A 27,028-nucleotide genomic window follows, 5' to 3' on the forward strand; every position below is an offset into this window, starting at 1 on the left:
GGAGCGGACGCGGATCTTTTGCAAACGTCTTTATTAATCTTGTATAAAAATAAGGTCCATGGGGAGTCCTCGGAGCTGGGTCGGGGTGGGGGGAGTGGAAGGGGCGCGAGGTTACCCTTTACATAAGTTACAGGCCGGGCTCCCGCTGAGGCTAAGTATGGCTGTTGAGGGAAGAGGGATGCTGCAAGCAGCATTTGGGGGGAGGCGCCAGAGATGCCTCCCCCTGTGGCAAGATGAGGGGCGCCCCTGCCCATTCGAGGGGCGCCCAGGGGTGGGGACCTTGGTGGAGGAGGCTGCCCGGCCCAGCCGAGCTGAGTCCCACCTTCCTTGAGTCCCAGATTGCCCCTCCCCGCCCCCCCTCCCCGCTCCCAGGCCTCGCAGTCCATCTGCAGAAATAATGACTACAGCGAGAGGTCGGAGGTGACCTGCAGCGGGGGTCCAGGCGGGCGCCGACGAGCGCTACGCCGGCCTGTGTCCGCGCGGATGTAGGGCTGGTTCCGTAGATCTGGCGGAGGAGAAGAGAGACATTTACTTTTCCAGGGGTCTGCCCAGAGTTGGGACACCACGCCAGGGCACAGACCTCACCCCTCCAGGTTGTGCGCAAGTGGGAGGGAGCCTGTTTGTTTATCAGACCTCTGTCCAACACACCCCAGCCCCGTGCCTGGCCCAGGGGAGGGCAGCACGACTCAGACCCCCCAGGAGCCCGCAGGGCTGTGAGTCAGCCACTGGGATCCGAGGCCGGGCTGGTGGGTACCTGGGGGCTAGAGGGGGATCTCCTCTCCCAGGCTGGCCTCATAGAGGAGCCTGGACGTCCTCTTGCCAGTGCGAGCAGTGAAGGGCACCGTCTTGAGCACTGAGGATTGGAAGGAAGGAGCCAGGAGAGAAAGGAAAAAGGGGAAAAGACAGAAAAAGTAGCAAAGAGGCAGTGAGGCAGACAGATCCCGACCCCCCCCAGGGTTGGGGGGTGGATGGAAGACAGCGTAGGACAGATCGAGGACAGGACAGCCCCTGCCAAGCCCCCACCTGTGATGATATCTTCAATGGCCCCATCACGATCACTCTCATAGATGAGTGGCTCTTTCTGCTGCTTCCGCTTCAGCTCAGAGATGAGGTCCATCTGTTGCCGCCGGACCTTGGGAGGGGACTGGGGGGGAGGGCGAGGGTATATAACTCCAGCTCCAGGATCCCCTGCCCTTCTGTGCCACTAAACCCTAGACCACCTGCCTGGTCCCCCACAATAAGAACAGCTGGCATGAGGAAAAGGAAAACATTCCCCACCACAGGCTACAGAGGCATCCTGGCCTTGGGCAGGGTCGGTCCATAAAAACGAAGGTATGGAGGAGAACCAGATGAAGATCTTCATCTTCTGGGATGAAGATAACGAGCATCAGCTTTGCTAGATCCCAGTACCAAGTTCAGCAATAGTTGCCTACCTTGGGTGCTTGGGGCTCCCCTTTCCCCGCGATGTCGGTGCCTGCCTCCTGGGCAGCTGCTTCTTTCTTCCACTGTTCCACCTCCTGCTCGGCTTTCTGAGGATCCAAGGTGGGTGTGCATGAGGGGAGTCATCCCTTCCCTAGTCCACTTCCAGCAGAAATAGCTCCCACCCCTCCCACTGTCCGTGTGGAGAGGCTGCAATGCCCCGCATGGGTCCCAGCCTGCCCATCAAACAAACATACCTTATAGGCTTTGATGAAGCGACTAAAGAGGGAGAAGAACATGGAGGGGGATGTGGTCTTGGGGTTCTCTCCGAAGTATTCCACCACAGACTCGTAGGCTTCCTGTGGGCACAGGCTGTCAACCCCTCCAGCCCAGACCCCTCGGGTCCTGACTACTGCTCTGTACCCGCTAAGACACTGGCCACTTCATCTCTTCTCCTCTAGGCAGGTGGCTGCTCCCTCCTGCCCCATCCCCTAAGGCAGTCTTGCTGGGTCACAGGGCTCCAGGCCTTGGCTACACAACCCTACCTAGGTGGTCCTTTGCCCCCACCCCAGCCTCCCCGCCTCCCTGGCTGGGGCCAGCCCCAGTCCACCTGAGCTGTCTTGCTGTCTGCCAGCAGCTTATCCATGACTGGTGAGTTGACCCTCAGGAACTCCTTGAGCACCACACAGTCATCCTGCCTCACAAACTCCCGCTGGGTCAACTCCAGGCCTCGCTGCAGGGAGCGGACATCCCCCAGCACGCTGTCCAGGGACACTGAGTGGGACAGTAGAGAAGCAAAGAATCAGAGAGGCAGCATTCCTGTCCCATGACATTCTGAGCTCCCCTGGCTCTCTCCCAACCTGTATCCGCCCCCCACCCCATACCTGAGCCGGCCTTGTCCAGAAAGTGGAGGTCACTGTGGAAACCTGTGAGCTGTGGGTACTTTTCAGCAATGACCTTCACCAGGTAATGCAGCAGTGTCTGCTTGCGGTCCGTCGACTTCATCTCCAACAGCTGCAATGAGGACCTGCTGTAAGCCACACGCCCCCAGCCATCCCCCATCCCGAAGGTCAGGGGGCCCCCTCCTTTCCCCGCTCCTTACCGCATCCAGACTCTGGAGTCGGAAGCCATAGGCTGCTCCACGCTTGCTGCTGTTCATGTAGTTGCCAAAAGCCAGGACGATCTGCAAGAGGAAACCCCCTAAAGTATAAATGACACAAGAAGACAAGGTGGACAGGAACAAGCCCTACACTCAGCAGCCACCACACTCCTGCATGGATGCCTCAGGTCCGTGACGCACGTAGACACGTGTTTAACACATGTGCACAACTAGCACCATAGCACACGCAGTTTGGTCATCTGCTGTGCTATGCTTGGTCACTCAGTCATGTCCGACTCTTTTCAACCCCATGGACTATAGCCCCCCAGGCTTCTCTGCCCCTGGAATTTTCCCAGGCAAGAACATTGGAGCAGGTTGCCATTTCCTACTCCAGGGGATCTTCCTGACTCTGGAATCAAACCCACGTCTCTTGCATTTCCTGCATTGGCAGGCAGATTCTTTACCACCTAGCCACCTATTCCTACTCAAATCTGTGCTGCCCACACCTCATCTGAGGCTGTGGGGTCAATGCCCCTCTCAGTCATTTCTATTGGTTCTCAGACAATAGAAGGCTCTGCTAATGAACCCTCAGGCAGGGTGTGAGATGGGCTGTTGGAATGTGGCCCCAACCCCACCTTAGCATTGTCATCCTAAGCCTGGACACAGCACCACCAAAAACTGTAAACACCACCAACAACAAAACAACAAACAAAGCTACTGTGACCGCCACCACCACCAAAAGTGAGAAGTGAGAACCTTACAGTGGGTGCAGCCCAGGGTCACAGGGCAGGGCCTGGGTCTTCCTCTCACACAACTCAGAACACACAAGCCATCACGGGTGGTCTCTGCCTCCTAGACCCTTGCCCTAGGGTCTCACCTCCAGGATCTGGCGGAGTTTGTCCGAGGACTTGATGGACATTGAGGCTGCAATGATGGCATTCAGTTGCTGGGGGCGGGATGGGGAAGGCATGGTAAGTTGGGGCAGGAGCGAGGGGGAAGCTGGTAGGAGGCTCCAGAACTCTCAGATGCCCTCTTGGAGACCAGGCTGCCAGCTGCCTCCTCCCCCATCCCAGCCCAGGCCGCACCACCCTGCCAGCCCGCGCACACCGGCATGAGCATCTGGGCAGTATCTGGGAAGTTGCCCAGGAAGGTGAGCGTGTTCATGCGTTCGGGCAGGCGGGGGATGCGGCTGAAGCGCAGCATGAAGCGGTCCTCCTCTGACAGCTCCTCTATCGGTCGCTGCTCCCGCTCGAAACGGGTGATGAGGCTGCGCTCATACTCTGTGGGCAGGAAGCGGGTCAGCAGCTCCAGGAAGTCCAGGCCAAGGGTCTGCAGGTCATACCTGTGAGGGGAGGGGTCAGCATCACTCCACACCCACCAGTACTTGAGAGCAGGACTACCCCTACCCCATCACTTGATTGAATAAATGAACTCAAATATTTGCTGTTACCAACAGCTTAAGAGAATAAAAGATAAGAGTCAGAGGAAGATGGAAGCTAGGAAGCCCCGAAACCCAGACATATATCAGTGGCAGATACCCAAGCTGTAAATGCCTGAGCTGAGTGCAAGAAAGCAAGAAGACAAAAGGAACATCTCCACCTGGGCATGGAATCACAGTATGACCTGAGTTTTCTTAACCTGAAAATGGGAACAGTTTCCTCCTCTACCCTCTGACCAGCGTTGGTATGAACTTGATGGATTCTGTCCAATAGCTGGGACTCTTTTACTAGGATCTGCCCAACAACCTCGTCCTAGCAGAAGGGCTGGGCTTCCCACAAGCCCAGGGCAGAGGTACTCACGTCTCGATTGCCTGGCAGATGCGATCTGCCCCCAGGTTGCCCTTGCGCAGGGTGATGGCCAGGTTCTTGGCCCGGTTGGCCTCGATGAGTGTGGCTTTGCTGGGGGCCTTCTGGGCTGCTTTACTCTTGAGAGCACTAAGGTCTACGCTGGGACCTTGGGACTTAGTCTTGAACTGCTCCTCGAAGTCACTCATGTCCAGCTCCTGGGGATGCAGGGAGAGGAGGTGGCACTGGGTGGGGCCGGGGTCTGGTGCGATCCTGGCTGAACATTGCGCTCTGTGCCAGAGCCATCTACCCAGCCCTGACCAAACCATCAGCAGAGAAACAAACCAGTCAGTACTCCACCTGATCACAGGCCTTGATGGGGGAAATGAGGGAAGCAGATGAAGCAAGAGCAGCACCCCACCCAGGGGACCTAGACTCCAAGCCATTTCAGCTGAAGGAAGAGCTCAACTCGCCAGAGTTGAACATAGAAAAAGGACATTCAGACAGGGGGACAGCATGAGCAACGGCTGGGATGCAACAGTACACATCCCTTTTAGAAAACTGAAAGTGAGGCCCTGGGTGTCTGTGGAAAGGTGGTGAGCGAGGGGCCTGAGAGGAGGAGAGAGGGGTCAGGCTTAGGGGAGGTTGAGCCCCTCTACAGGGATGGAGGGAAAGCCTCCAGGGGAATCAGGATACACTTTCTACTAGAAGCACTAAACCAGTTTGGTTTAACCCCCATTCCTGGGCCTCCATGCCCTCCTCTGTAAAATGGGTAGAGGAAGTGACCACCCCCCATGCCCAGCATGACCCAGGCAGCCCTCTCCTCCTTCAGTGCCCACACCGGCAGCAAGGCAGAGCCACACTCACCTGTAGCACCTTCTCATCATTGAGTTCAGTGAAGACAGTGCCTGTGATCTGGTTGGGTTTCAGGGCTACCCAGTTTAAGAGTGGCATTCTGAACTTGGTCTGGATGGGTTTCTTGGCCTTCACTCCTGAGACAAGAGGGAGTGGGCACTGGGGCAGTAGGTGGTGGGATGGCTGGAAGGAGCCCCACCCGGGCCCAACGAGGGCAGACATGGCAAGCTGGAGGCCGCAGGAGGCCCACCGACAGAAGGTTCTGGAGGGCAATGAAGCCAGAGGCGCCCCCTCCCCCCGACCAACCTCCCTTCCCTTGACCCTCTGCCCTGGGCAATCCACTCACCTGGGCCCATCTCTGAGCCAGGCCCTGCTTGAGCATCAGAGGGACCTCCCGGAGGCGGCGGGGGCGGCGGAGGAACCTGCCCGTCCTCGCCGGGAGGCGGCGGGGGCGGCGGGGGCGGGGGCGGCTGGTCGCCTGGCAGCGGCGGCGGGGGCGGGGGCTCGGGGCTGCCTGGGAGGGGCGGGGCCAGAGGGGGCGCCAGGAGTGGGGCTTCCTGCTGGGAGGGGAGACCAAGCTGTGGGGGCAGCGGCGGTGGGGGTGGAGGTGGGGGTGGAGGTGGCGGTGGCGGTGCCGCTCCAGGAGCCGGCTCTGCTACAGATGGGAGTTCCGAGGCTAGAACCGGGGAAGGGGCGGGAAGAAGGTGGCATCAATTTCGCCTCCCCGCCCTGCGCAGGCGCACTGGGCCCTTCGCGGTCCATCTGCACCTGAGCCACGCCCGCAACCAAAACCTACCTCTTCCACCTCTCCCGGGATGAGTCGTCCCCAGGCTCCCCCTGTACCCCGCCCCCATTCCTACCCGCCTCCCCCGCCAGCTTGAAGCTCTTGCACACCTGAGCTGGGGGAGCCGGTGGGCGCCCCCGGAGTCGGGGCATCACTGCCGCTCGGAGTTGCCACAGCGACCGGGAGAATCTCGATGGAGACCGCATCCCCGGGCCCCCTCAGGATACGGATTAACCCCTTCTCCTCCAGCTCTTCCACCTTCAGCTCTAGGGCCGACGGCCGCGCCGGGGCAGGGGCAGGCACTTTCTCGGGCTCAGAGGAACGTCTGGAGGTGCCCATAGGGGTCGACTCGCTGAAGCGCTCCTGCGAGCCCCGGGGGAGGGGTTAAGAACCACGGGCAAGCCTGGCACGGAGCCCCCATTCTCTTGCCGGGGTGGGAGGACGTGTCAAGCCTAGAAGCCCCCAGATGGTCTGTTCTTGGGAGCCCGGGCCACCCCTTGTTCCCGCCCAACCCACTTCCCCGCAACCTCACCCGCAGGGTCTCCGACTCCTTTCGGGCCTGGCTTAGCTGCTTCTCCAGCTCCGCGATCTTGGCCATGGACTCGTTCTCCGCGTCCCGAAGCCGCTCTGTGAGCTGTGGCACCAGCAAATGGTGAGCTCCCACCCGCAGCCGGGCATTGGCACGGTCACGGAGGGGGTGGCACCAGGCGTGCTTGCCTGGAGGGCTGGGGGAGGCTTCCGGATGTGCTTAGCCCTGGGGGAGCCTGGCACTTGAACCCAAGTAGGGGCAGTCCTGAGAGCACTAAAGTTTTCTCAGGAGGGGGAACCACAACACCACTGATGAAGGAGGTAGATGGAGAGGAGACTGATCTGGCAGGGGGCCCCGGGCACCCAGCTCCACCCAAATCAGGCCTGGTGTCTGAGCCCCTGGAGGAGAGGGGACCTGCCTTCCTCAGAGGTCCAGCCCAGGGGAGGATCTCAATGAACATTCATTGAGAGAGACACCCAAAGGATTCAGGTCAAACTCAGGGGGCCCCCACACGCACACCTAGAACCGGTGCCTGATATCAGTGCCGGGGGCTCTGCGGGCCTGCTCTCTGCGGGCCTGCTCTCTGCCAGCTCAGGGGCAGCTCTCACCAGGGCCACCTGCTCCTGCAGCTCCTCCATGTGCTCCAGCACAGCATTCTTGGTCTCAGTGTCCTCCAGCAGTGCGCCCACGTCAAAGATGTTGTCCAGGTAGGCCTGAATCTGCACCTGCAGCTTGTCGCTCTCCGTGAGCCGAAGCCTCTGTCCCCCGGACGGAAGGTGCAGGGTAAGGCCTCGTATGAGGGGTCTTTCCAATACCACCCCCATCACCACCAGAGCCAAGACAAAGGGGCCTGAGATATAGCCCACTTTTGGGTTGGGGTGGTTTTTTTTTTTTTGAGATATAATTTATATACCATAAAATTCACTCTTTTAAAGTGTACAATTCAGTAATTTTTAGTATATTCACAAGGTTGTGCAAACGTTCACCGCTACCTAATTCCAGAACATCACCCCCAAAAGAAACCCTGTCCCCATTAGCAACCACTCCCCCATCCTCTCCTCTTCTAGCCCCTGGCAACCACCAATCTTTCTATCTCTACTGGACTTACCTATGACAGACATTTCATTTTAGGGAATCATACAATATATGGCTTTTGTGTCTGGCTTCTTTCACTGAGCATAATAGCATAAAGTTTTCAAGGCCCATCCCTATTGTACCATGTATCAGTACTTTGTTCTTTTTTGTGGCTGAATAATATTCCATGGGATGGACATATCACCCTAGCCTGCTTTTCACTTTTTGTTGATTCTGGGTTTCAAAAATCCAGTTCCAAAGGCCCTGCTCATCTTGGGAAGCCTCACAAAGAAATCAGAGGAAAGCTACAGCTTGTCTGCTCAGGCCGAACCAGGAAGTACCAAGCCCCTCTGCCCACCCTCCCCAGAGCAAAGAACTCTCCCATGACCCAGACGCATACAGCAAGAGCCAGTTCCTGCTTTGGCTCAGAATCTCTGTGCTCCCCATTGTGTCAGGGCCTCCCAGAGCCTGTTCTAGAGCTTACAACGGCTCTGTGGTCTGGGTGCCTATTTTGCAGCAAGTACCTCTCTACACATTTATAGTCTTTATTATTTCTGTGGTTCTCCTATTTTATAGATGCTAACCACTGAGGCATAATCTGCAGCAGGCAAGTGGTTAAGTCCCCAGGGTTGGGGCTGGGGTTGGGGTGGGGGGGTGCAGGGCTAACCTCCAAGTACAGGTCCAGGCCCAGGTGAGTGAACTCATATTGCAGGAAGACACGGAAGTTCATGTTCTCCACTGAATGTACCACAATGTTGATGAATTGCATGCAGGCCACCTGCGGGGGTGGGGGGGCAGTGAGCAGGTCTATGATCCTCTTGGTGGGGGGTTCTCAGTGACTTCCACCCCCGAGTTTATCCCCAAGTCCCCCACCCTTGCTCTGTTTCTCACCCCACTAATCAGGCTGTGTCCCATACATATTTTCCCCCACATCCCTTTCTCCCAGCCTCCCTCCTGCTGACATCCACCCCTCCTCCACAACCACTCCGTCCTCATGCTTGGCAGGTGCTTAGCCCAGATCCCAGATATCAGGCTCCTAGCTGCTCCTGGCACCCGAGGGTAGCCCAGCCCAGGCCTGAGCTCACCATGAAGTCGATGTTGCTGTCCTCGTTCCGGAAATATTCCATTAGCTTTTCAAAGCGGTGCTGCTCTCCACATACCTGGGTGGGAGGAATGCTGTCACTGAGGTCCCAGTGACGTACCACCTAAGCCGTCTTCCAGCTGCCCACCCCCTTAGGCCTCTATGGGCTCCTCTCAGATTAAATCTAAATCAGGCCACATCATTCTCCTGCTCAAAACCTCTCGTCCCTCTTGATCTCTCACGGCCCTCCCCAACACTGACTCCATTCTGGCCACTCTGGCATCCTAGTACATTCCTACCTCAGGGCCTTTGCACTTGCTATTCCATTTGCCTGATGAGCTCTTACTGAAGACAGCCACCACACCAATCCCTCACTCCCCTCCCAGCTTTGCTCACATCTCACCTTCTCCATGAGTCTTCCCTGACTACCCAGCAACCTCCCAGTTCCCCCTCCCTCTACAGCCTCCCTGGCTTTTTTTCCCCAGAATATTTATCATTCTCTGACACCATGTAATCTGCTTATTTATTGTATCACTGATGATCTGTCTTCCCCTGCCTCCTTTGTTCCTTTTGTTCACTAATGTATCCCAACTGCCCACTCAACTGCCCACTCTGTGCCTGACACATAGCAGGCCCTCGATAAATATCCATTCAAGGAATGCATGACCGTATGCTGCCTTATGCATCATACTCTCATGCAGTTACTTCTGGTTAACTAGCCTGTTAACCAGAGTCAGTGACTCTGAGATGTATGGATTAAGGCCAGTTTGGATCTGGCAACTGAAGGTCAGAGGTTCAGCAAGTCCCCGTAGTTGTCCCTGTCACCCCAGACAGTGCCCCTGTGTGACCCTGTACCTTCCCTTTAGATGAGGAAACCACCCCCCCCAAATACCTACCCAGCATCTCTAGCTGCCCCCAGCAGAGGCCACACCTACCAGCAACAGGGCTCTAAGCAAGGTGGGGGCTCCATTACCTCCTTGAAGTTGTCAAAGGCAGAAAGGATGATATCGTGTCCTCCCCGCACCAGACAAACAGCCGCCAGCAGCTCCAACACCAGGGCCTTGGTTCTGGGGAGAGAAGAGGCAGGTGGTCCCTGGAGAACAGGCAGGCCCCATGGCAAAGGTGGACGTGGGCCTGGCTAGGGAGGAGGACAGGGAAGCTGATGGGCAGTGGTCCTGAGAACTGGGGGACTGAGTAGGTGAGGGGTTAAGTAGGAGGAGAATCTAGACACGGAGAAAGATTAGGGGCCGGACCTCACCTGGGGTTCTTGTTGTTGAGACTCAGAGCAATCTCATTGACACAGGCTGGGTGGTTCATGACGAGGCTGAAGCCGGACTAGGAAGAAAGGAGAGGTCAGCTCCTCTGGGCAGACCCCAGGACTGCCAGCACCCTCCCGTCCCGTACCTCCAGCATGGTGAGCACCATGTCATTCAGGTATCTAAGTGCCTTAGGAAGTTGTTTTTTTTTTGGCCAGGTGGTTTGTAGGATCTTGGTTTCCTGACCAGGGATGGAACCTGGGGCCCCAGAACTAAGAGCATGGATTCCTAACCACTGGACCATCAGGGAATTCCTAGGAAGTTCTTTATATCCAACCATAGCCTCTTCAGTGGCAGCCAAAGCCTGGCCCCTTTTTTAAAATACCTTTGTCTGTTCAAAAACCATCTTGGACACAGTGAGTCCTGAGAGGCCCACTGACTGAGGAAGGACTGGGTTCACCAATCACCCCTCCAAACAAAATAACCCAGAGGCTGCTCTCCTGTGGATGTCTGGCCTTTCTTGATGGGGGTGCCTATGCCCCCATGTAAGGTATGTCCACACCCCTAGCCATGTCCAGGGTATTCTAGGTGACCTGGCTAGGAGGGGACAGAAATCTGTGCTTCTCCTCTTAAGACTCAAGCTAACAGCCCGTCCCCAGGATTCCACTGGGGACAGGGTGGGGGACAGTTGGTCCCAGAACCCCAGCAGTTTAGGCAGTCCCCAGGGAGGATAGTCAGTGCCCAGGCCCCAGGCCCGCTGGCCAACCTGGTAGTTCATGATGGCACGCAGACACATGATGCAGACGTGGACGTCATCCTTCTGGCTGACGATGCGGGAATTCCTCAGGGCCTTCTTGCTGTGGGCCGGGGTCAACCTGGGTGGGTGGGGAGGAGGCAGCAAGGATCAGAATCCCAAACCCTTCCTGTTCCCCCCACCACTCAGATGGCTTCCTGCCCACCCAACCAAAGAGCCCGGCTGAAGGCAGGAAGTCCTCCTCAGTCCTTAGGCCTGGCGCTTGGCATTTTGGGGGGATTTTAAGGGGGGTGTCAGGGAAGTAGACCCCTAACAGTGACCTGGTGGCATTAAAAAGAGTTGCTGTATCATGGGGACTTAATATATGGAGAGCCTATAGAAGGCAAAGATCTCCAAAGCTTGTAAACTGCAATGAAGATGATCTCCACAAGGTGGCGCTCATGGCCACATGGGTTTATCTTCCATCTTGCGAATTCAGACTGCCTTGGGTCAAATTGCAGCTCAGGGTTTGCAAGGTAAATTACTTAATCTCCTTGGGCCTGTTTCCTCTTTTGTAAAATAATAATGCTAATAACAGCACCTTCCTGATAAGGTTGTTGGGACTATGAAATGAGTTTAGAACAGTGCCTGGCACAAAGTAAGTGCTATATGAGTGTGCTCACTGATTCTTTGATAAAAGATAGGTGATTTTTCCCCCTTGTCACAACCACCAAAGTTCCACATCAGGTCCTCAAGACAATTCTATCCCATCTCCAACATCAGTGGGAGACACCACTCCTCCCTCTGCCTGCCGCATTCCCATCATTGCTCAAATGCCTCTGAGTCTTTGCTCATGCTATTCCTTCTGCCTGGAATGCCCTTCCGCATGCCCACCACTGCCTGTAAAGCCTGCAAGACACAGTTCCAGTGTCATCTCTTCTGGGATGCCTTCCTCATGGCCCAGGCAGTGGCCACTTCCCTACTTAGAGCTCACAGTCATACCTCCATGACAGCCTGTCACACACTGTCCCCTCCTAGATGGAAGACTCCCAAGGGCAGTGTCATCTGTCACCTGAGCACCTACCAGCATGCCTGGTACATAGTAAATGCCTGGTACATAGTAAATGCTAAAAAATGTTTGTTGAATGAATGAACAAAGAAATTGGGGAGGGCTTCCCCAGTGGCTCAGTGGTAAAGAATCTGCCTGCCAATGCAAGAGACAAAGGAGACTCGAGTTCGATCTCTGATCTGGGAAGATCCCACATGCTGTGGAGCAACTAAGCCACAACTACTGAACCTGTGCCCTAGAGCCCACGAGTCACAACTACTGAGCCCAAGCACCCCAGAGTCCGTGCTCTGCAACAAGAGACGCCCCTGCAGTGAGAAGCCCACACTGCAATGAAGAATAGCCCCAACTCTCATCAACTAGAGAAAAGCCCATGCAGCGACAAAGACCCAGCACAGCCAAAAATAAATAAATAAAAACTATTAAAAAATTTAAAAATGGGGAGCAGGGGTGGACTTCCTTGCTGGTCCAGGGGTTGAGACTCTGTGTTCCTAATGCAAGGGACCCGGGTTCAACTCCTGGTCAGGGAACTAGATCCCACATGCTATAACGAAGACCTGCCACAGCCAAATAAATAAAAATTTTAAAAAGAAGAAGAAAGAAAGAAATATATTGTGAGAGTTTGGGTCTTAAGATGAAGTTGGTTTCCTGTCCCAGAGACGGAAGGGAGGCACCCGGGGTCCACACGAGGGTTCAGGGCCATCTCCCCTCTCCTGCCTTCCCAGCTGGATGTCTTAAGTTAGGGTAGGCTGACATATCCGAAGCAGCTGAATCCAGGGGTGTCACCTGAGTTGAACACCTCACCCAATCCCACCACCACCCTGGGAGCTGACCAGGCATGCACCAGCCCCTAGGCAGCTACGTACCGGGGAGAAGGGGGGCACCTGGAGGCCGCGTGGGAGAAAACAGGGGGTTAGACGAGTACAAGAGGGGTCCCCCTGACCCACAAACCCCCTCCTTATCCCACACCCCCCCTTAAATTCCAGCCTCTAAGTGCTCACCCCAAAGGCTTCTTAACACACCCATCTCCTGAGCCCTGTGTGAGGCCCTTACTCTGATCCCCGATGCCAGGCAGCCCTCCCACCACCTCCAGGGCCCAGGTGGTGCAGGCTGAGTACAGCGGTCAGGGGTGAAATCTCCATTCACCCTGCCCCTGCCACCCCAACCGAGGGGGCCCCACATACTTGATGGTCAGGTGGCGACTCTTGGTTGGGGGCGGCAAGGATGAGGGCGGGCCCTTGCTCAGATCTTCCACTGACTGCTCCAGCGGCTTGCTCTTCTCAGAGCCCGGGGCCCCATTGTCTGTGGCCTCCATATTGTACCTGCGGGGGTTAGACTGTGGATGGAGGCCAGCCCAGCAGGGCCCTTAAGAGAGGGGCGCGGGGCACCGGGGGAGACTGCAGGAGAGGCTAGGGGCCGGAGGAGCAACAGCGTGTGTTCTTGATGCAGGACTGGCCCTAGTAGGTCCCAGCTGGCCGGCACAGGCCCCGTCCCTCCCCGTCCACAGCGGGCCTTCAGGAAGGGGCCTCGCTCGGGGTCCACTGCAGGGCTGCAGACTGGGCCCAGGGTGCGCTGTCTGGAAGTGGCCAAGGAGTGGGCGAGCGGCAGGAAGGTGTGGACTCAGGGGTGGCCTGAGGGCAGGGCCAGCTTACGCCACGGAGCACTGTGCGAATGCCAGGTACTCGAGCAGCACGTCCAGGCCGCGGTTCTCCTCGTTCAGGAATTCCTGCACCCATCTGCAGGACACAGGGCTCCCTGAGCGTCGGCCAGGAGGGGGTGCCGACCCGAGTGGGCACAGCAAGGGGCCCCAGGGCCCTCCCCCCAGAAGACAGCAACCAGCCCCCGCCTCAGAAGACCCGGTGATGCCACGGGAGGATGCTAGGACTCGGGCAGGACCCACGGCCCAACCACGGCTCAAGGGACCAGTCAAAGTTGGGCAGGAAAGGAGGCAGGGGAGCTGTTCTGGACCCCCATCCTGGAGGGGTGGCCCACAGGCACAGCCTGGAGCGGGCATGGGGAGGATAGTAAGGGGCCCCCAGGGGCCCCCCGCTGGCAGAGCTCTCTCCCTCCCCCATCCTCCCCACGGAAATCCAAGCCCTCACTCACCCAATGTGGTTGGTCCTCAGAGAGATCTCCAGTTCCCGGAGCACCTGCGTGGACTCCTGAACTCGCCTCTTAAACTAGGAGCCAAAAACAGGGGGAGTCTGATGGGTGGGGCTCCGGGCCTCAGACAACAGGGCCCGGCCGCCCCCCACAACTGGCCTTTCACGCTCAGCCGCCCCCACCACCTCCACACAACTGCCTGGCAGAATAAGCATTCTCAGACCATACGTACTCCCCCTACACAAACACACAGGGTGTACGCCACAGGGCCATGTGCAGACACAAAAGAGGCACACCAATGCCTCCTTACATGCACACACACACATACACGTAAACAAAGGATATGCACACATTCAAACATGAACACCCTGGGTACCCACACACATGTGCACATCCATTAACAAGTATAGGGGGTACACAGACATAAGATACAAATCCACATACAGACACACGGGGTACACACACACACACACACCCCTGTTTAAGGACTCGATACACATACATCCATATGTGGACACAGAAGGGCACACATAATACACACACACATCCATGCCTGGGCACACAGTGTGCCCACGTGTACGTATACACTACACAAATACATACAAGTGTACACATCAGAGCACAAACAGGAGCTGCAGAGGAACCCATAAAAGTGCACACCCAGGGCACTTGCAGTCCCGTGTATATACACCCTCATCTGTGTGCCCACACAGGTCTGCAGAAGAGTTCACATGCACAGTTCCTCCAGCTGCCCCAGTGCTTGCAAAGTGCAGGGGAAGGGACAGAGCGGAAGAGGGGGACAAATACCCCGAGGTTGGGCATCCAGTCTGCTGCTACTTTTCGGCTGGCCCCACCGGTTTCCAGGTAACTCTTCAGCTTCTGGATATAGGCTGCTGGGGGGTTCTTGACTTGAAACCGCTCCTGCAGAGATGGAGTGGGGTGTACTGGGTACCAGCCAGGGCCACCCCAGGGCAAATGGCCAGCCCTTGTCCCAAAGCCTCTTTCTCAGCTCTGATCTGAGGTCCCAGGCTGTCTTAAAACCCCCCACCTAGAATATCAAAGGCACAAACCCAAAGAATCCACCGGGCCACTTTAAGAGATCCCCGGTCCTGGGCCAGGCCATCCCTTTCCTTCATGGTCACAGCCTGGGTGCAGTGTGGAGGGGTCAGTCCTACCTTACACCCTACCCTGGCGGGGGAGACCCGGGTAGGCCAGTAGGTGGCACCCTCGCAGCCTGCTGCCCTCCCTGGGCCTCACCCCGGCCCAGAGCTGGGAATACAAGGCAGAAGAACAATCTGGAGGGGCCTGAGGAGGGGCCAGCACCTGGCAGGCTGGCGTTCCCTCCCCTAGGGCTCTGTCCCAGCTATCCTGTAGGGACCTGTGTGTGTGAGTATCCAGTGCTCAACACAGCGGCCCCACCCAGGGCTCTAGGAGCCACTCAGACAAGAGGTGGAGGCCACACCAGAGTCCCCTGCCCAAAGGAGCTCCCTCCCTTCCCAAACCAGACCCCTCAGATATGCCTGCCACCACCCTCAACCCCTCACTTCTCCCAGGCCTCTATGTGCCCAACCTGAGATGCTGAGGAACAAAGACCCCTACCCCAGCCCCGAAACCTCCAGAGGCAGCTCCCCGCCCTCACCTCCCAGACTCCTGCCCTGCCAGCTCCTCCCATCCCAGTCCATTAGCTGGAGCCGAAGGCCCAGCCCTGGCTCCCAGGGGAGGCTCCCTGCTCCCCAAATCCCCACCCCCCAGCCTCCCTCCCTTGCTGAATCACGGCAGCAGCCAGGCCCCACCCCACCCCGGCTGTACAAGAGGGGTCCTAGCTGCTACCATGGACAGCGGCCCCACAGCCAGAGGGCCCGGGCAGCCAGCATGAGCCAAGAAGGCAGCAAACCCAGACACCTGACTGAGCCCCGGGGAGCCAGCGGCTCTGGTCCCTGCTCTGCCGTCTGGGAGCTGGCTGACTTGGGAAGCGGCTTGATTGACTGCAGGTCCTCTGGACCCAAGGTCAAAGGGGGACAGGGATTCCTAACCCTCCTCCCCACCCCCCAAGGGGTGGAACAAAGATGTCCAACTCCGGGACTGCACCTGCTCTTCCCCAGCCCAGAGGCTGCTCCAGGAAGCTCAGCAGGAAGGATGGGGACGTGGGCCCAGCCGCACTGGCCTCTGCCCTGGGCCAGCCCCTGCCCCAGCTCTTCAGAGGGCAGATCCAGCCTGGTTCATGTCTCATCAGGTCCAGCTCATCAGGCCCATGTCTCATCAGGTCCAGCTCATCAGGCCCATGTCTCATCAGGCCCATGCCCAAGAGAACGGGATTCCACGCCCTCAGCACCCTCCCAGACACCATGCTGGCCCCTGGGCAGGGTCGTGACCCCGCAGCAGCGTGGCAGTGTCCCCTCCCCTACCCGTCCCAGCCTGGAGGGCAGGGCACCGGATGACAGGCAGGGCCTGTGCCCACCTGGTCACATATGAGCTCCCACTTCTTCTCGTTGTCATACTGGCTCAGCAGCTGGACCTTGTCCGGGGGCAAGTTCATGCAGTTCTGGGGAGGAAGACAACCAGGTGAAGAGGCTGAGTCTGGAGATCCAACATTCAGGGGAGGGGAGCCTGGGTGTCTTCAGGGGACCCCCTAGAGACCAGTCCCTATCCCCATCTCACCCCTGGAGATAAGCAGAATTAGCCAAGGAGAACACCAAGGCCCAGACGTGGAACACCTCTCCGAAGGCCCAATAACTGGAAAGTGACACTGGGATTTGAACCTGAGCCTGCCTGACTCCGAGGCCTGAGTTCTGTCTGTCACCCCTGCAATGGAGGCAAGAGCGTGGGTTCTCAGCCTGACTTCCGGGGATCTCAGGCCCCTCTGGGCTCGTTTCCCCATGTGTGATAAGCACGTATCATCTCTTCTCCCATTTGGGTGGGAAGCTAACAGGGACCCATCTTCATTGAAGCCCAAGTGTGGCCAGGCGTGCGCCATGCTCTGTTCCCATGTGCCAACAGACACCACATGTGTTTAGTACCAGCTCAGGGCGCCTGTGTCTCATGAGCACCACAAAGCCGCTTGCAAGGACAGCCCCCAACAGCCCCCAGCCCTTCCCAGCACCCTCCCGCCTCATCACTTCAGGACAGAAGGAGTTGGGGACAGGCCGAGGGGGATGAAGTCAGACAGGCAGGGAGTTCCCAGCAGGTGATCACCACTGCAGGGCCCAGGGAGATTCCAGGGGAAGGCCACTCCGTCACAGGAACCGGGGAGAGCAGGCAGCGCGCTGGGTCTGTGGCTCTGGTGGCCCAGGCTGGGACTCCCCTCCAGAACGAAGAAAGGTCAGCGCTGCTCTGCCCGGGCCCTCCTCCCCCAGCCACAGATGACAAGGCTGCAAGGCGGCTGACAAGCCTCTCCCCACAGGACAAGCTTAGGGTCCCACCTAGGGCTATGGAATCACCAGGAACCACCAGCACCAGGGTCTTCCTGGGAAGCCCACCCCCCGGACTGTGAGTGTCTCCCTAATAGAACCAGGAGATAACGCCAGTTCACCTCATTTCAGTAAAACCCAGGTTTATTGAGGGTCTAATAGGTGTCAGGTCCCAAAAAACAGTTCTGGCCCTCAAGGAGCTCAGAGTCTTGAGTGGTGATGTGGGAACCTTGGGGAGACCCAGCCCGGGATGGAGGAGCCCACCCCCACCCCCCCACCATCCACGCTGATGGCTCAGACTACACATCCTCGGTCACGTGGCCATGAGCGGACGCCACAGCTGGAGCAGAGACGGGGCCACACCCACACCCGAGGCTACTCAGCCAGCTTCCTCTCTGGGGTGCTGCGTCTAATTCTGGGGCTCTGGCCAGATCGCACCCCCAAAATCACAGCTTTCGGTCAGCCCCAGACAACAGGAAGCTGGGTGCCCTTGGCCCCTGGTTGCCCAAGCTTTCCGGCCAGGGCCCCACTTGAGAGGTGAAACAGCCTGTCCACCCGGCCTCCTCCCCGAGCGGGAGTCTGGGGATGGGGCTACGTCATCCCTCTCCCCCGTTGCGAAAGTGAGCCTGGATTGAGGAAACCGCCCCCGGTCTCATCTGCCACCCTCCCCCAACCTGGCGCCAAGGGCCTGGACCGCTCCTGCCCTCTGGAAGGGACTGCCCGCCCAGGAAAGGGGCCCTGGAGCCCAGACCAGGGTCCTACTGGCCGGAAGTCCTCCCTGGGCCCATCCTCTGTGTCTGTCTCTGTCTCTCTCCCTGGGCTCTCCTGATCCATCGCTCCACCCTACAGAGACCCAGGGTGGGGCAGAGCTGAGGTGGAGGGGGTGGGGGAGCCAAGACTGGGCAGGGAGGAGGAAGCAGAGAGAAGGCAGGCAACGTCAGGGAACCTGGACTAGTGGCCAGCACAGAGGAAGGAGTTGGGGAGGGGGGAGGGGAAGGGTGCAGAGGAGTGGGGGAGGGCTTAGCAGCTTAGCCTTAGAGGGGATCGCTGCTTTCTGATAGGGGTCTTGGGGTTCCTCACCCACCCTGGGGACTTGTTGGCTCCTAGAGTGGCCCCAGCAGCACTTCTAGAGGCAGCAACTAATCCTCATAATGACTCCAACAATTGTGATGCCAGCTTTGCCTGAGGGCTGACCAGCCCTGCTCACAGAGGGCCGCCTCCCCCCATCCCTACCATTACTGGCCTCACTGTCACCTGTCCACTACAGGTTCAAGCACAGGTTGATGACCTGCCCAAGGTTAGGAAGCCAGGACGAGGGGAGCCAGGCTGCCTTTGAGCCCCAAGCTGACTGGGAACCAGCGCCCAGGTCCACTCCCCCACTTCCACCCCATGGCTATTACTGGGGAGGGGGAGGCCTCTGCTGGGCCGGCACACCCGTCCAGTGGTGGTGGAGGGGAAGGTACCCCTTTGCCCCTTCCCCACCTGGGCCTCCTCAGGCCCCCAGGCCTGCATTCCAGCCTGCCAGACGGGCTAAATTTAGGCTCGGAAATCAGAAATAGCTCTGACAGCGCTGAGCGCTAATTAGCAGCTGTTCCTTGGAGGTGCCCACCAAAAGAGACGGGGCCCCTGGGGAGCAGGAGAGGGGAACAGGTGATGCCACTTGCTCTGAGTGGGGTGAGGCCACCCTAGAAACATCGACAGACCACCAGACTTGGGGTCCTTAGTGAGGAGGCAGCAGGCAGCACCCCGGGGCTGGGAGCTGAGAGACAAGCAGGAGGTTGGCTGATGGTGCTCATATGAGGTAGGAAAGGATCGTGAAGTCCAGGTGTCTCTATGTGGGGGGAGACACCCACCTCCTGTGAGGGGAGGGGAGGGAGGCGGCTGTGTCGTGGAGGACCTGAGCTGGACTCAGGGGACCCACCTAGCCTGACTACTTCTCTGCCTCCTTCAGCCTCACTTTCCTTTTCCATAAAATGGGCACATTTCCCTCCTGCCTCAGACTCAGGGCTCCCAGGACCACCCGGTGAGGTGCCGTGTTTTGATGTAACAATACTCTTCAGGGGCAAACCACGATGAAAAGACATGTCGCAGGTTGGGGGGTCGTGGGAGTCCACTGAAGCCCCCAAGGCGAGGGAAGTGTGGAGGACAGAAGTTTGTGAAAAGAGCCGGATAAAGCGGACCTATCTCCAAAGCTCTGCCAAAAAACCAAACTGAGCCTTCAGCCCCCTCCCCCGCTGCTGTGAGGGCGACTCATCTCTCCAGGCGTGACCGTGACCCTGACTGAGAGAAGCTTCTATTAGAATGTGTGGGGGATCACTCGGCCTCCTTCCTGCCCCCCTCTCTGGGTGTCAGGGGGCCTCCAGCCCTGCACACTCAAGACCAGCCTCTTGGACGCCATCCCCAACTCCGCCTCCCTGACATCTTGGCAGGTGTCCCTGGAAACTGAAGGGGCTCCAGCTACATCTGGACACAGCCACACCCTCCGGTTTCACTTTCAGTTTGAGCTGAGACTCCATCCCGACACACCTGCCCACCCTTTCCCTAGGACGCCTAGCCCTTCAAGCCCCAGGATGCCCTTGAGCTTGGGCACCAGCCCAAATTCTCAGACCAGCCCCACAGGGATTCCACAGCCTGATGGATCCAGAAGCAAGCCCCCACTTCCCCATCCATCTCCCCCGCCCACCTCTATGTAGCCTCAACCTTGGTCTCAGGGCTGTCAGTGCAGCTCCAGAAACAATCGATTTTATCCACTTTTCAAAATTCTGGTACATAGATTTTCTAGGGCTCTTATAAGCAATCCAAGGCGTAGAGGAGGATGTGGGGTAACCTGGCCCTAGGATCAGGTGCTGAGAACCCCACAAAGCTAACAGCTTCTCCCATCGGGGTTGAAGGGTCCCCATGGCAGGACCAAGGGCAAGCAGGGTACCGCTCTTACCATTCAGGCTGGTAGGAGACTAACAACGGTGATGACAACAATAACTAATATTCCCTAAAGTAATCATACTCTGATTAAAAAATGATAATAATGAATATTCCTTCCAAACATTCACCCTATGCCATGTGACTTACATCTCAACAACAAGCTTACAAAGTATCGGGTTGGACAAAAAGTTCATCCAGGTTTTCCATAACAACTTACAGGAAAGCTTCAAACAAACTTTTTGGCCAACCCAATAGATACTATCCTAATCCCCATTTCACAAATGGGAAACTGAGGCCTGGAGCCATTAGGCCGCTTGCCCAAGGTGACCTCGAAGCCAGCTGGTTAAGAAGCCTCAGTTTCCTCGAAGAAGGAGCGCTCAGAGCAATGAGAAACGTGGGTCCCGGGCCCCCAAGGGTCTTCCTCAGACAGCCTGACCCCAGGGGCCTGTCTGAGGAACCAAGAACAGCCAGCCCCGTTTCCTGCCACCCAGCACCCTACATTTCCTGTTGTTGCCCACACAGAGCTCTTACTCACTGGGGAACCCCCCCCCCAGCACACCCTCTCTCAGAGGGAAGTGCAGGCCTCCCCACCCCCAATCCATATGCACACAGCTACCGTTAGCATCGCCGCTGCCCCACCCTCCAGGAGAGGTGGGCCCTCCCTCTCGTGGTTTCCGGCCACCAGCAGCTTTCGTCAAGGCCCCACTGTGGCTGACCTGGCAGCCTGCGATGGCAGGCAGGGCAGCCTGGCCTGCGGCGGTCAAAGACTAAAGATGGCACCTGTGGTTGGTCTTGAAGCTGGAGGTGGGGGAGGGAGGAGGCAGGGTCTGGGCTCCTTCCTCCTCGAGGGGCCCCCAAGATGAAGAGGAGCAAATGGGTTCCAACATCCTTCCGTCCTCACGGCGGACAGTGTTTACCGAGTACTTGCTCTGTGTCAGGCATCGTGCTAAGCATCTATTTAATCCCCTCGATTCTATTTAATCCCTTCGAGGATCCTAGCAAGTACACACACGCTTTTGATTTTTTGGTCGCGCTGTGTGGAATGCGGGATCTTAGTTCTCCAGCCAGGGACTGACCCCGCGCCCACTGCAGTGGAAGCGCAGAGTCTTAACCACAGAACCACCAGGGGAGTCCTTGACATATAACCATTTTTCTTATCTTTTTTACACATGAGGAAAACTGAAGCTCAGAGCGTGTGGGTAACCTGCTCAAGGTCACAGAGGTAGTAAGTGGCCAGGACGAAGCTCAAATCCTCAGCTTCATGACCCCAAAGCCCAAGGAAGCTCCTCCGCCTTTCCCATGAGTAACCCCTGCCCTTCTTAGAGGCTGGGAAGCCTAAGCCACCTCCCAGGGCTCCGTGTTCCCAGGAAAAATGCAGAGGTGGCCCGAGAGCAGCCCCACCTGTTCCTGCCCATTTCCCCCTTCCAGCTCTTGGCCAACTGGTCCCAGATGTCACTGTGAATCACGCCGACCACATCCCCGGGTCTCCAGGGGCAGCATGTGCCAGGCCTGCTTGCTGGGAATGGCATCCCACGGCCTCTGCCCAGCCCAGCCCAGCCTCTGACCACAGAGCCACAGCCCCACCGGGATCCTCCATGTGAGACCCCAGAGACAGGAGACACAGGGTCGGAGTGACCTCACAGCTCCATGCACCAAACTTCATCTGGCCCACCCCAGAGGAGGGACCAATCGAAAAGGCAGTGCCTTGGTTGCAGTCGACAGAATAACATACCCACGTTTGCCCTTCACCTCCAGTCCTAGTCCCCACAGGGAAGGGTCCAGCTAAAAGCAGGACTCCCAGCAGCCACACCCTGCTTCAGACTGTCCTGACCTCCCCACACAGCCTGGCCAGGTGCACACCACCTTGGGCACATGCTAAGGGCATCCCAGGGCGCCAGGCCCATCTGGTGAATTCCTCTCCTCTCAGATGCCAGCATCACTTGGCCTCCAGCACATCACAGCGCCTTCCCTTGATCCCTTTGCCCCAGGGCTACAGTCTCCTCCCTGCCCAGAAAGATTCAGGGATACCCTAGGCCAGACTGCAAACCTGGCACTTCCGGCAGGCCTTGGAAAGAGTGCCCTGCCGTCCCAAACCCTGACCCCTGCAGGGGAAGGCCTGAAGGGTCTGGAAGACACCCAGCGCTCAGCAGGGCGTAGGAGAGGCAAGAGCGCAGAGCTTGGCGGGCTGGTTTCCCACTATCGCAGCAGGCCCGTGTCTCTGGGCAGCCATCGCTCCTCCGCTGTTGCTAAGGCAGCAGGCGGAAACCCTGGCACAACCTGCTCTTTCTCCCCACTCCCATTTTAAGCCGGGGCACCCCTCTCTCTCACAGCCTCCCTGGAAAAAGAACCCCCGCCACCCATTCTTGCCTGGGAAAGAGGCTGCCCCTGGGGAAAGGGAAAACAAGCACCCTCAACTCCTGTCTAGCAGTGGGTCTGGTCGGAGCACCCCTAACCCACAAGAGGGCTCCCACTGCCAAAAGCCAAGCAGTGGTTTTGTATGGGATCCTACTCCCCACCCAGGAGGAAAGGGCTGAGCTTCAGTGATAGGAAGAGGTTCCCTGGGGACATGTGACTAGATCCCAAGGAGAAGGCTGTCTGTGCTTCCCCCATCCAGACTGGAGGATCCCTGGATGTGTGAGGCCCACCCCCTCAGCAGTCTGAGGTTCTCCTCTTAGATATTCACTGAGGACAGGACTCAGCTCTGGCCAAGGAGGCAGCGTTCAGATGGAGGATGTGCAGGGCTCAGTCGCTCAGTCATGTCTGACTCTTTGCAACCCCATAGACTGTAGCCCACCAGGCTCCTTGTTCCATAGAATCTTCCAGGCAAGAATACTGGACTGGGTTGCCATTTCCTACTCCAGTGGACACCTTCCAGACCAAGGGGTCAAACCCATGTCTCCTGCATTGGCAGGCGGATTTTTTACTACGGCGCCATGGAGGCACCTCCTGTAATCCTTGTTACTAGCCCTGTGTGTGTGTGTGTGTGTGTGTGTGTGTGTGTGTGTGTGTGTGTGTGTGTTAGTGGCTCAGTCGTGTCTGACTCTTTGCGACCCCATGGACTGTACCCTGCCAGGCTCCTCTGTCCAAGGGATTCTCCAGGCAAGAATACTGAAGTGGGTAGCCATTCCCTTCTCCAAGATCTCCAGGGATCTTCCCAACCCAGGGATCAAACCTAAGTTTCTCCCATTGCAGGCAGATTCTTTACCCTTGGGCCACACTAGGTTTAGCCAAATCCACAGCCCCAGCCAGCCTCAGGCAGGAGCCAAGGACTGTCACCCCAGGACACGGTGAGGAGTTAGAGAAGCCAGGTTCTTAGCCAAGAGACCTGGGGTTGGGTATGTTCTGCTCATGCAAGACATGGGACAGGCTGATCCCTCCCAGGAAGAAGGGGGAAGTGTAAACACACTAAGGTTCCTGGGGGTTGGGAGGGGTGAGACCCAGTGGGTGCTGCTGCCCTAGATTTCCACCCAGCCACCACCTCTGTCTCCACCAAGACACCCTCAGACCCCTCTCTGGGCCTCCACTCTCCACGCCCTGGTTCTCAGGCACCCCAGTGGCATTCAGTGTCAGACTCAGCCAATCAGAGCAAAGGCAAAAAAAAAAAAATGCAAGCAGGGCAATCAAGTCCTACACAGGCATTACCCTTGACTTTTGGATTTTCCAGGGGTCTGAATTATTCACACAGCTCCTCCCCATCTCTTCTTGGTAACAGAGAACGCGCGGACTGGGGCCTGGGCCTCACCCCGAAAGCCCAAACCCCCATCCATAGACACTTAAGGGCAAAGACAGAATGGTGTCCCCCCATTCAGGCTGGCTGGGGTCCAGGGATCCATCACTAACTCAGACTCCCCCGATGGCCCCTTCTCCCCCTTCCAACTCTGCTCCGCTCCACTCAGCTTTGTGCAGCCATGGGTTTGGGGAAAGGGAAGCAGGTGGAGAGGTAGGGTACTAGGGGCCTAGCCTTGTGAGGTATCCTCCCTCTCCCCGCCTCCCTCTCTCCAAATCAAGCAAAGTGGATAGATCAGAGCCCACCCCCACCCCACAGCTCCTCCAATCCCTCCTAGGCTTTCTCCTGGGAGGGGGCAGCAGCCAAGATTTCCAGGAACTGTTAGGAGGGGCCATGCAGAGGATCTGGCAAGTAGGGCCTCACGGCAGGCCAGAGGAGGGGAAGTGATGTCAAGGCAGTGGAAGGGACGGCCACCGGCCTGCATGGCTCTGCTGCCTGCAGCTCCCTCGGGCCCCCACCCTCAGACCTGCAGTGCCAGCCTGCTCAGACTTGGAAGTGCCTCTGGGGAAATGCACGGCCTTATTTGCCTGTCACCCACGGTCTGGAGAGGGAGCTGACAGCAGACAGGCCACCAGGCAATTAGTTAGAGAAGGGAGCCTGGGACAGGGCTGAGGTAGGCAGAAGGAAGTGAGAATGAGGGGCCTATCGCCCTCCTTCTTCCACCGGGTCTTAGGGCACCCTGACTTAGCTCTGGAGCCCCCACCCACCAACTGCCTCCAGGTTCGGTCTGAGCTGGTGGTTTCCTCCCCGGTGGCCTAGTCCCCAAGCGCCCCCAATTCCGTGGAGCAGGTGACAGTGTGGGAGGGGGGCTTTCAGACTTTTGCTCCACCCCAAGCCAGAGCTACCAACCCATCCTGACCCCGCCCTTCCTAACCTGAATCCCTCCAGTGGGTGCAGGGGAGGCCCAAGAGAAGGACCCACAGACAAGCACTCCCTGACAGAGGGAGGGAGAAACACAGCCAGCACCTCCGCCTGACCTGACAACCCAGCTCCCAGCAGCTCAGACACCAGCAGATCAGGACCCCAAACACAAGCAGATGCTCCAGACTTGCACCCGGCAGCCTGGCCTGCGTGCAGAGGGAAAGGGGGTGCCCCCGGGACCCCACAGCACCGTCGAGCTCACAACTTCCTCACAGGACATTTTTGTTTAGACCTTTAGACCCAGAAGCTCTGGGGGACGGGGTGTCTTGGGGAGGGAGGCTGGGCGATCGCAGAAGAAAGTTTTGGGGGGAGAGTGCTAAGTCACTCTGAAAGAAACCACTGTCACTCCCACCCCCCCTGGAGGGGCCGCCGGGGATCTCCAAGCGGTACCTGAGCCCCCGGGGGCGGGGACGCCTCGCGAGCCCCTGTTACCCTACGCCCGAGCCGCGCGCACCGCGGGTCATACTCACCAGGACCCGGTTAAACCTCTCCTCCAGCTCTCCGGCCGCGGGCATGGGCTGCTTGGGCGCCGCGGGCTGCTTGGGGGCCAGCGCGGCGGGGCTCGCGGGCTGCTCCGCGCTGCCGGCCGCGTTGCCCATGGTGGTCCCCACCCAGTCGGCCAGGCGCCTCCAGCCTCGGAAATCCAGCTTTCCCGGGGAGGGCGGACAAGGCTCCTGGCCTGGGAGGCGGGGGGCGAGAAGGGCAGCGGCTCTCGGCGGTGGCAGGGGTTCGGCGACGCGGGCGCTCGGATCAGCGGCGCGCAGGGACCGGGGCGCGGCGTCCCATCGGGGCGGCCCCGTCCGAGGAGCCGGGCGGCGAGCTGCGGGTGGGGGGAGGAAGTCAGGCTGCAGGCCGCCGGGGCCAGAGGGCTGGGCCGGGGGCAGGAAGCTGCGGCGCGGGCTCCCCCCTCGGCGATCTTCTAACTTCTGCTGTCTCTCCCCGTGCGCGCAAACCGCATTTCGGCGCCGCCGCTACGCACCCAGCCCCAGGGGGGCGGGCTGGAGGGAGGGGGCGGGCGCCGGGCGCCGGCCGGGGGTCCACCGCAGCCATCGCGCTGCAGAGAGGGGGCTACCGACCCGCTTCACCTGCCGCAGAGGGGGCGGCGGGCGCCTCTTCACCTGCCGGAGCGGGAGCGACAGAAGCGAGGCAGAGGCGGCGGCGCGCTCGGCGGCGCCTCCGGGTCCTAGAACCGCAGGCTCCTGCTAGCTCGGAACCGGGGGTACCTGCGGGGTCTGGGTGAAGGGGGTCACAGCCCGGGGGACGAGGGGGGCAATCCTCGGAGTTGAGGACCGCCAGCACCTACGAGGGCGGCTTGGAAACCCATGACGCGGCGGAGCTAGTGCGCCAGGGCTGCGTCCTTCTCTCTGGTTCCCGCCGAAGAAGGTGGGAACCCCCTTCCAGGCCCCCCACCCCTTGTTTCTCTCCTCTGTTTAGCCCAGGACCGAGCTGAAGACCAGAGGGAACCATGGACAAATAAGAACACCAAAGCAGGGGTGGGGGGTGCAGATCCAGGCCAGTGGAGACCCCTGCGACCTGTTCCACTCTGAACCGACTCTGCGCCCGTGCCAGCATCCTCAGGGCCTTTAGAATGGAGGTGCCCATGGAAAAAGGCAGACTGACAGAGTCTGGAGACCATCAAGGCGGTCTCAAGGAGAAGCGCAGGGTTGGGGAACAAGAGGATTAAGGCCAGCATCCACGCTGGGAAAGAAGCAGGCACTGAAGAGAGGGGGGGAAAATCTTGACGCTGTCACCTCCAGGGATCTAACTAAAGTGGCCTCTCACTCACCTTGGCGAATGAGAGTCTCTGAAGTCTGGCAATTACAGCAGTACTTCCAGAGGTCTTCTCTCCGTCATCCTAACAATGACCAGGGAAGGTAGGTATTGATATCCTCATTTTAGAGGGGGAGATTGAGGCTCAGTGTGACTTGCCCAAAGACCTACAGTTAATAAAGAGCAGAAACAGGCCTCCTTTCTGTCCACCTGAAAAATCTCCAGTGCCTTGGCCTGGCCTTCTACTTGCCCTCTCATTCAGGATGGACCAGAGGATCAGAGAGTGTTCGGAGGTGGAGGGTAGAATCCTAGGTCTGGGCACAATCTCCAGCCTGAATGTGAGGCTTTTCTCTTTCAGGGGTCCCTCCTGCTCCCTACCTAATTTGTGGGGATTCTCAGTTGGTCCTTCCTTGCTCTGTCAAGGCATTGAGGACCGAG

General features: G+C 58.3%; 2 protein-coding genes across 5 annotated transcripts; one reads left to right on the forward strand and one right to left on the reverse strand.

Moving 5' to 3' along the window:
• Positions 1-16: 16 nt before the first annotated feature.
• FMNL1 (formin like 1) lies at positions 17-25,717 on the reverse strand. 4 transcript variants are annotated; one of them, XM_043466262.1, is made up of 28 exons: positions 25,291-25,717; positions 16,242-16,325; positions 14,591-14,704; positions 13,787-13,860; positions 13,333-13,416; positions 12,865-13,002; positions 12,547-12,564; positions 10,648-10,756; positions 9,884-9,960; positions 9,599-9,692; positions 8,630-8,704; positions 8,212-8,322; positions 7,079-7,228; positions 6,474-6,575; positions 6,052-6,304; positions 5,504-5,833; positions 5,170-5,294; positions 4,318-4,520; positions 3,626-3,860; positions 3,396-3,464; positions 2,522-2,602; positions 2,304-2,433; positions 2,030-2,193; positions 1,677-1,778; positions 1,434-1,529; positions 1,024-1,144; positions 755-853; positions 487-505 (listed from the first exon to the last, which is right to left on the reverse strand). In XM_043466262.1, exons 1-27 carry the CDS (start codon positions 25,417-25,419, stop codon positions 762-764), a joined length of 3,360 nt encoding a protein of 1,119 aa, XP_043322197.1. In that variant the 5' UTR covers positions 25,420-25,717; the 3' UTR covers positions 487-505; positions 755-761. The 4 variants fall into 4 exon arrangements, with proteins under 4 accessions (XP_043322188.1, XP_043322204.1, XP_043322197.1 ...); XM_043466253.1 differs by lacking the exon at positions 755-853 and having other exon boundaries at positions 17-505; XM_043466269.1 differs by lacking the exons at positions 755-853; positions 12,547-12,564 and having other exon boundaries at positions 17-505.
• LOC122440322 (translation initiation factor IF-2-like) lies at positions 25,418-26,674 on the forward strand. The gene is made up of 3 exons (XM_043466844.1): positions 25,418-25,434; positions 25,481-26,039; positions 26,255-26,674. Exons 1-3 carry the CDS (start codon positions 25,418-25,420, stop codon positions 26,405-26,407), a joined length of 729 nt encoding a protein of 242 aa, XP_043322779.1. The 3' UTR covers positions 26,408-26,674.
• Positions 26,675-27,028: the final 354 nt, after the last annotated feature.

Source organism: Cervus canadensis, chromosome 1 (assembly GCF_019320065.1).
Source record: "Cervus canadensis isolate Bull #8, Minnesota chromosome 1, ASM1932006v1, whole genome shotgun sequence".
Taxonomy (NCBI): domain Eukaryota; kingdom Metazoa; phylum Chordata; class Mammalia; order Artiodactyla; family Cervidae; genus Cervus; species Cervus canadensis.

Coding starts and splice junctions, on each gene's coding strand:
- LOC122440322 (XM_043466844.1), top strand. Junction 26,040..26,254: donor CTGCTAGCTCGGAACCGGGG/GTACCTGCGGGG, acceptor TCCTCTGTTTAG/CCCAGGACCGAGCTGAAGAC.
- FMNL1 (XM_043466253.1), bottom strand. CDS start 25,419: ATGGGCAACGCGGCCGGCAGCGCGGAGCAGCCCGCGAGCCCCGCCGCG. Junction 13,003..13,332: donor TTCGCACAGTGCTCCGTGGC/GTAAGCTGGCCC, acceptor TAACCCCCGCAG/GTACAATATGGAGGCCACAG. Junction 1,530..1,676: donor GCTTCATCAAAGCCTATAAG/GTATGTTTGTTT, acceptor TTGGATCCTCAG/AAAGCCGAGCAGGAGGTGGA.